The 9020-nt window shown below is 41.7% G+C and overlaps 1 protein-coding gene across 1 annotated transcript in view; it reads left to right on the top strand.

Annotated features, from left to right (window-relative positions):
- Positions 1–1981: 1981 nt before the first annotated feature.
- Positions 1982–9020, top strand: part of T265_13813 (hypothetical protein) — a gene marked incomplete at both ends in the record, with an annotated part of 71704 nt that continues 64665 nt past the window's right edge. Inside the window, one exon of the mRNA XM_009170625.1 lies at positions 1982–2029. Coding sequence (XP_009168889.1) covers positions 1982–2029 — 48 coding nt within the window. The remainder of the gene's footprint in view (positions 2030–9020) is intronic.

The raw sequence follows: 9020 nt of genomic DNA, 5'->3' as shown, positions 1-9020 counted from the left end.
TGTGTCTCTGATGTCACAATTTGCATGAATTGAAGAAGGCGATTCTGGCCTTTGATATTTGTACGCTGCTTGGTTTTCCACAGGACAGGAAGAACTTCAGAACCGTTAACTGTCGATACATCGAATAAAACTCAAAAAGAAATCAGTTAAATTTAACCTAGAGCAATATTTCAAAGATGGTGTTCCTACTAGCTACGTTGTTAGGTCACGGTGTTGTCAAGTTCTCCAGATTTTTCACCGAAATCATTCATGTATCAACTGACACTAGGAAGCTGCTATTCGAATATGCATAGCTATTTGACCCGGCTCGCTTTGCTGTTGATTGATTTCATGTACATTTGTTTTTTGTTTACAGGGTAGATCACTGAGACGTGCTGTGCAGAACTATTTGCTAAAAATCAAACACTACACCGAAGAGGATTGTGTTTTGGATATGCTCAACCGTTACTTGATCTTGCTACAGTTCGATCGCGACGTGATCAGGTGTTCCTTCGGGGTGAGTACCATCCACGTTTGACATCTTTCCTAACCGGCAAGTCAATGATTTCCCTGATGAGGTTTTCATTCTGCGACCATGTGAACTTTTTTCAAGAACTGAATGGTTAACAGTTGAAAGAACCAAAAATATTTCAACATGTTCTCCTCGCTTGGTGGTCCAGGATGAAGAATATTTGATAGGTCCGAGCACAGTCAGACTGGGTTTATTGTCACGTGACTTTCACAGACTGTACCAATTCAACTTAAAGGACCACTTCAACATGGTCATGAGGTCAATTTACATTTTACCTGCATTGTATACTGGAAACAATTCAAACGTTCTCGTGGTTTCAACAAGCAACGAACTCAACTATTGTTGTAAGTGTATATGGAGTGGTTAGAAGTGGCAGGATAAGTGGTAAAACCCGAATAACCAGATCTGAAGCACCTTGGAAAAAGTGGACGCGTTGAAGTTGAGTTTGGAAAATTGGAACGATGTTGGTGCCAACAGATACATTCCGTGCACGGAAGACTGAACCGCAGTAACTGAATTAGAGGAATTCTCGTCACCTAACTCAACACTTTTGCGAGTGTAGCTCTAAAGGACATGAGCCTTAAACATAGTAGCCCTAGTAATCCTGACTTCGAAGTTTACGTCCAGTCAATCGACATTTAGTTTCAATCATCCCGCTCATTTTCAGGAGGCTCGAAACGTCATTTAGAGGTCATCCAGAGTACCTCCTCAAAAGCCTGAATGAAAGTTGTGTGTTAGCTTGCTAACGCTAAGAAATCCGTCAAAGTTGTCCCCTCCTGGCCTTCGAAATTGATACCGTTTGGTTTCACTGTATCACACCCTAGGAAGGTATTTGCTTTTTGCGTAGCACGTCGCTTGAGCTATTGACTTTGGGCAACTTCCAGTTTAGCTTTGTAGAACTAGAAAGCTAAGCTCATGCTTTGTTTCAACGTACTTGTCGAGAGAAAATAAGATAAGATAAATCGATATGTGAACTGTTCCAGCCCTGCATTACTGAGAAAGACTGTGACATGTCTGGCATGTGACCGACTAGCTGTGCGTAGGCTAGGACAAAGCAAGTGGAATGTCGATTCCCAAAATGTCATCCTACGAGCTGTTTCACTCAGTGGCTTTTCATCCATTCATAACATTTTTAGTATGGATTTCTGAGGTCCAACGAAATTAACAAGTTACCAGCATTTTGTGAACTTTCGCCTAATGATTCTGCAGCACCAACAAACTCCGTTATCTGAATATACGTTTGTGCAGATGCAAATGTTCACGTGACTTTTGTCATTCTTCACCTGTCACACCGAAGACAGAACGATGCTGTGACTGGTATGGTATTCCGAACTTTCCATGTCTCTCTCTCTCTGGGTGTGTGCACGCGTATGTGAAGCTGATTGTTTAATGTCCTAACTTGATTCCTTTTTCTCAAGTCACAGCATTCGTCTTGATTTCAGGCTGGATACGGTATACCTTCGAACTGGTGATGGGCCAAGATTTCAAGTGTCTATCACTGTCGAAAATGCCAGGCAGGTAAGTGTAACCTCGAGAATTATTCGTAGCTACAAAAGGAAGCATGCCAACATATCAGAACTGTCGAATACAGTTTTATTACGCTTAATATTTTAGGAAAGATGAGAAGTACCTAGTGACCTTGATTTCTATTTATCACACACACGTTTGGAACTGGTCACAACTCATTCAATAAAACTTCTGTGTAAGCCAACTGTCGGTTGCTCCCGCTTCGGAACTCGTGGAAACTTTACTCAGATGTTCTTAAAGTACTAATGAGAGTGAATTTTTCAACACAGATGAAAAATGTACGAATAGATAAGGGTAAAAGAACGAGAGTTGAAATGACTAGGGCGAGTATAGAAGCACAGTTACGGAATAAACTGAAAGGGATATTATCCACACCATTCAACATGAAAGGTTTCGATTCCGATAGGAGATGAGCACTTTTCACAGTGATAGTCGGAAAGCGAAAGTAAGTAGAAGAGGTGGGTTAACCTAAGCACAGGAAGAGAATTGAAGGCAAAACTTGATCGAGAATCTCTTAAGTTTACTGACGCAATGGATTTTGATTTTGCAGATGTGTCAAGTGTGTGAGGGAACGATGAAGAACAAAAGTTTCTTCTGAGTGCTTTGATCGCGCTTCAAATAAAACGGCTTCCGATTAACGCGTTTGCTTGCTGAGCTGGATTTTGTGCAATGAACTTAACGTTGATTCTGTCTATCACAGATGAGCCATTAATGTCAACAGCAAAATAATCAACCAGTGTGTAGAGACAGAGTTCCACCCGTCAATCCCTATACAGTCTCTTTTCATTTCTCACTATCCGCAAGCAGGCATGTCTGAACCATTCATGGATAGTTGCTTCCCAGGTTCGGAAAAAATTGGGGAGAAGTTGGCTCATGGCGTCAAACTTTTCGCAGAACTGAGAAATCCCCTGAAGACCAACATCTTAAGGAACATTGCTAGAAAATCGACTAACAACATCCCAGTTAGCGGAAAATTATGTCCAGGATATACTACGGGAAGAGAAAATATTTCTAGGGAAAAAACGGGTGAGTGAAAAAGGACAAGATAATGATGAGCAGAAGCAAGGCAGCAGAGAATGTTGTACGGCATCGTGATGAATGGGACATTAAAAAGAACTCAGCGGCTTCCGTTTTGTGGGTAGGAACTAGAGTTAGATAGCAGACAAGCTGGGCAAGGGATTAAGGGAGAAGTCGTCTGAATGGCCCGCAGTATTTTCGTGGAGAGGAAACGAGTCATTCCTCAATAAAGATGCTAAGGTCGTCCATAACGTGAACTTCCGCAGTGAGTTCGGATTAGGGCACCTGTTCACGGTGAACGTTCAATAAAGCGAACACAGAATGAGAATCGTTACCATTTGGTGACCGACAAACGTAGTGAAAATAGTTGCGGTAATGGAAAATGTTCACTTTTAGCCCAAGTAGTTGAAAATCGGCAGTACAATAGACCAAGACAGTAAGGTGAGAAATAATGGAGGATTTGTACAGACACGCCACTCGTAAAACGGAGGCAACAGTGAGTGTATAGGTTGGAAGTCGTAAGTGGTTGAGGTCACCGGATCTTGAGTTCTTTGCTTCAGTGCGCACCAAAACAGAATGAGGTTGAAGACGGGAATTAACGAACTGGGTTCGTGTTACAGTTTCATTCGCTGATACTACACAGGGAGCTTTTAAGATAGCACAAGTTTTATGTTTCCCGTTTGTTTTGTCAGTGAAACACCGTACACGTTGTTTAGTATATTCAATTGAATGGTAGTATTCTTGGACCGTTTGTTTTGATCTTTGCCCTGTCTTATGTCTCATCTGTTCCACTGAGCACGTTCGAGGTTTCCCATTCCGGTTTTTTTGTTTCCAGTGTAGATATGGGACTGTGTATGAGATGAAGTTAAGCTTGGTGAATTATTGTAAGTTCTTCAGTCAGCTAAACTCTAGCTGGATAACGTTTCGCTGAAATAATTGCTCTCGAATTCCATTTAGGTATCCCCAGGAAGCCTTGGAAAAGTGCTACTTAAGCAAATAATAACGTTTGCACTTATTTGTCTGTTTGCCGAGCTTGGTAGTTTCATTGCAAACGTTTCATTATCAATCGAGGAGGCATCGTCAATGCGGGACTGAAACGTTTGCAATCCAACTGCCAGGGTCCGCGAACCGAACAACAACCAATCAGCGCATCCGAACTACCTATATTCCGTTACACCCACTTAGTTTGGACATAGTGATTAGCATATCAGTTTTTGTGTGTGAAAAATTATAAATGATGCTTGGCTGAAGCCCGTCACAAAGCATTTGGTGAATCACTTGGCACTGTCAAGATATATTTGATGTACGACGCCTAATTATATTACCTCGATGACTTGTGACCTATAAGGAGGTAACGCGTACTCGCTGCTGGCGATTTCAAATATAAGACGCTCAAACGGCTCCGATGTAACTGCATATCGACGCACCATTTGCCGCTGCTCAATGGCCCAACTCCAGGCAACTGAAATAAAACTATTCTGAGAAGCTATTCCTTGTTTGGTGTCACACGAGACGTGAGTATTGCCATATAGCGCGTAAGGAAACGCAGAAGAGTTTGTCCGTAACTGATGACACTGTGCACTGCGCTATCATCGCTTGAAAATCCACGGACCAAGCTGTGAATTTATTAGAAATTTGAAAAAGAAATACACAACAATATTCAGGGTTCATAGAAACGAAAGCAGGATAGCATTTTGATCGCTCGATTAAATGATATTTGAGTGACAATTTGTCCGTCTGCCTCGTTGTCTAGAAGAGGGATTCGAAAAGCACTTACTTGTTTGTTTGTCCAGCATTCTATGGTATTCAACAGTGTGCACTGAAGCCACACCCACACATCAGTGATGCGTGAAAGGAATCCAGACTAATACTACTACTAATATAGTTTATTTCTAAAGAGCACGATAACAAACACAAAACTGCCAGTGACAGACGCAAGACAACTTACATGGGAACATACAGAGGAGAGAGACGTTTCAGAGGGAGAGTATCAGCACTCATTTAGTTATTCAGGTGAAAGCTTGATATGCTAACAATTATATGTAGAGACTGGCAACTGAAGGAAGTACAAACAATCCTCAATGCTCTTAAAGGCACACTAAGCTCTATCACATTCAGAGCTCACAAATTAGATACAATATGTCTATCATCCAGGGTGAGGTGGAAAGTTTATAGGCAAAAAATAACACTCGACGCCTTGTGCCACGCACAAAAGTATCATAAGCGAAGAGCCCAAAATAATGAGCAAACATATTATACTATCAGTAACTTTAGGAATCTACAACATAACAACAGCCTTGGTGAATTGAAGAAAGAACTTAGGTCGATAAAGAATAATCGTCAGTTATTAAACGAAAAACACATTCGTGGAAGGTAGAACTGTGATAATAGCCATGGAACATTCTTCGACACCATGCATATACAACCCATTTCACATAAGTGTTCCGTGTCCATCGGACGATACATTGACGTCAGACTTCTAAACTCTCAGACGACCGAGACGTTTTCCTAGTCCACTTGCAACATGATTTGACAAACACAACAAGATCGCCTCTAATTAAACGGGATTGCGGAATGTGCACCACGCTCTCCGGTTGACACACTTTCCAAGGCAGAAAATCCTCCGGTCATCATGACCACTTCCTCAATTCCAAAACTTGATGCCGCGGATAAATACCTGAGGGCACAAATTTTTTGAAAAAGTCAACCGTCGATTGGAGAGGCAAAGTTAGCAGTTCCTAGAGGTTCCGACTATTGACGTTCATCCAAATCAGCCACTATTTTTCCGTCGGCGCTTACACATTGGGCCCGGACCGGAAGGGTGATATCATGAAGAATTGTGCCAAACACAGAATCGTCAGCCAGGTTGCGTAGTACTGGACAGTACGTAGGTAGCAGCCTTTCTATACACGCTCTTCATTGGTTGCACTCATTCCTAGGACACTATGACTTCCGTGTTGTTTGCCGGTGTGGACGCAGCTTATAAGGAGTGTTTATCAACAGATGTGGTGAGCCGTGAACGGATTATCTGATTTACTTATTCGTCCATTGAAGAGTTTACAGGTGGTTGCCGCTGAGCACGACCGGATGAGTCAGCCTCCATACTGGGTTGGTTCGGCTTCAACGGGGCATGCATCAATCGATCATACAGATTTAGCGGCTGCTGTGGCTGGTTGTAGACTCCTTCCCCATGACAGTAAATCAAACTAAATAAGTCGCGGTGTCCGTTATACTCATAGGAGTGAAGGGTTCCTCGGAACAGCGAGGAATTTAACTAAAAACGCGGTCGCCCGGCGCTTGCTGTCCTCACGTTTCACAATAACTTTCATTATTCAGGCACTGCTTGTCACAACAACTAGTGTGAGTTCGACCTCAGTGACCTCCAGCTTCTGGTTACAGCAGGCCTGAATTTCTACAAACACAAACCAGTCATCATCCACTGTAATTTCATGGTACTGGTGAAAGAAAAAAGACCTTCGCTGAGCGGTCGTTTATTAGGAAACGCCAACTAGACCAGTTACAACCTATTGGACAGGGAAGCAAAACTCTCACATGCATCTTGTTTACAAAAACTGAATATCCACGTTCTCCTTGAACGCGTCTTCTTGAACCTTCCTGGATATTCACTGACTGTTGCTCAAATGCAAGCAAATGCTACAAAGCGACTCCACGAATTCCTCCACAGATTTCCCTTTTCAAGAGACGCAAAACGAATTTACAAGGAGAAAACATACTACTCGCATGCCTCCCCCATCAGTAGTATCACCGTTACACTAGTAGCCCATTTGGGGAATGGAAAACCCAACAACGTAAACCATCCTCATGATGAACAACACTGTGGAGAACGGTTCTCGCCTTACTCCTCTGAAGTATTGAACCTCCGAATGAAGAAAACTGCTATAGCGTCCTCGTAGTACTGTGTGGCATTTTTAACTCGTAGTGAAGGTTTTCGAAACAACTCGGTGGGTCTGATACTTGTATCATGTGATAACGAAGTAAATGATTCCGAATTGTCAGAGAATGTTAAACTGTATTTAGAACTAACTGTTTAAGAGTAATAAAACAGATGTGTTGAAATATTGGTAGCCCTGGTCCGTTTACTGGTGGTTGATCAGATGGTGTGTATCTGTTCGGAGAGCTTCGTGTTTCCTCGACTGGGGACGAAAGTTTCGCAAGCCGATTGACATGTGTCAGCGAACTGATCAACGATCATTTCATCAAACATCAGTGACAAGGCAAAACCTGTAAGAGCGGAATGACCCTCGAAACCCTGTCGCAATATAGAAATATCAACTGCAGTGAAGGTAGATGCTGTTCACGGCTCTAGTGATGACCAAGCGTTATATAAAATCACCCCACAAGAATGGATAACACTGAGATCGGTCTCAGCTGGTCTGATGAAATCGAACTTGAGACACCAACTAGGGTAACCAGGGAAAGACACAAATATGGTCGAAGGCATGGTCTGAAGTTGTTAACCAAAAAGTAACGTGTATTATTCGTCTGAACCTAGTCGGTAAAACTCGTTCTCCTAACCTTGTTCGGACTTAACGATTCATGTAGCATCTGAAGTAAAAGTTAGGGTTAGCATTTTTAAGTGTGAACAGATATCCTTCGCGACCGTTGCTCATGGACTAGTGAGACCAGCCACTTCAAGATTTCGTGACTAGTGTAGCCCTTTTCCTGGTTTTGTACACATTCGTCAGGTTGTCTGACCTTGAGAATATCTATGTTTGAAATGCAGCTTATTTTTTCATCGCGGAGCTTATATCTATGGAAATGCGTCTAAAACGACAGGTAATTGTCAACCGTTATATTAGCTAACAAGCTTAAAGATGAAGGTCAACAAATGCTTGCTTTTCTTGTGACTCAGTTAAATAATAAGCAGAGGTGTCTTTCCTTGGGTACGTATTTTGCGCAAAAACTGAACGAAATTATCAAGTAACACATTAGATCACCTGTCTTCCTATCTGCTTTAACTGAACCACTAACTAGACAAAATACTGTTACTGACCCCTCTGTACCCACTCAATGGACCTTTCATAGGACAGAAGAGATCTGATATGACGAGGTCTTTCAGGTTTATTCACATTTTCTGCTGGTACGATTGTATTTTGTCAGTGTTGTGGTGAACCACAGATTTATTTAATCAACTTAGAACTTATAATGTGGGGTTATCGGACTTTTATTATCATATTCATGCTCTGCCTGATAAGTAAAAGAAAATATATTGAAAACCAGTGTAGTGCAGCACAATTACAACAAATGTTCTGCTTCCCAAGAGAACACCTTTTTCAGAAGAAAACCTTTCAGAACCGAAAGGTGGATAGCAGTTTACGAACTGAATGATTCAGTACCAACAAGATAAAATAAGACGACGCTACCCTTCTTCACCTCAAAACAGCAAACTTTAACGGTGCCACCACTATAGATTTCTTCAACAGCACTTTTGCCTCAATTGATTTGACCTGTTTGATAGTTTGTAAAATTGGAAGTTTGTACTCTTCATCCTGTGACCGTACCGACTTTAATCACTGCACAGTATGATTTTAACTGGCAGAGAACAATTGGTCATTAAATTACGTTCGAGTATGTTCTATGAACAGGACACCAGGGTGGAAAGACCAACTGTGAACACTCGTTGTTGATGCACTGCACTGTGTCATGATAACACGCAGACCTATTCATTAAATATATGGACCATTCTATTGGTTCGCAGTAGAAAATTCCATCACATTAGCTGCTTTTGTAAACAGTTACATGAAAATGAACTTTTTTACTAGCCGATCGGGAATGGCATCAGATTTCTTTAATACGCACCATCTTTTTAAAGTGGAATTTTTGTGATAGTATCCATCGACAGTATTTTGTGATTTTTGCGCGGTATGAATATGAGTGTCATGTGTGTCTTGTTCGGCTTCGTGATGACGCTGAACCTGATGAAATACACTCATCAAATCGCATT

This window comes from Opisthorchis viverrini (assembly GCF_000715545.1).
Source record: "Opisthorchis viverrini unplaced genomic scaffold opera_v5_104, whole genome shotgun sequence".
Taxonomy (NCBI): Eukaryota; Metazoa; Platyhelminthes; class Trematoda; order Opisthorchiida; family Opisthorchiidae; genus Opisthorchis; species Opisthorchis viverrini.
The sequence above is the reverse complement of the archived record's forward strand: the minus strand, read 5'-3'. Positions and strand labels throughout refer to the sequence as shown.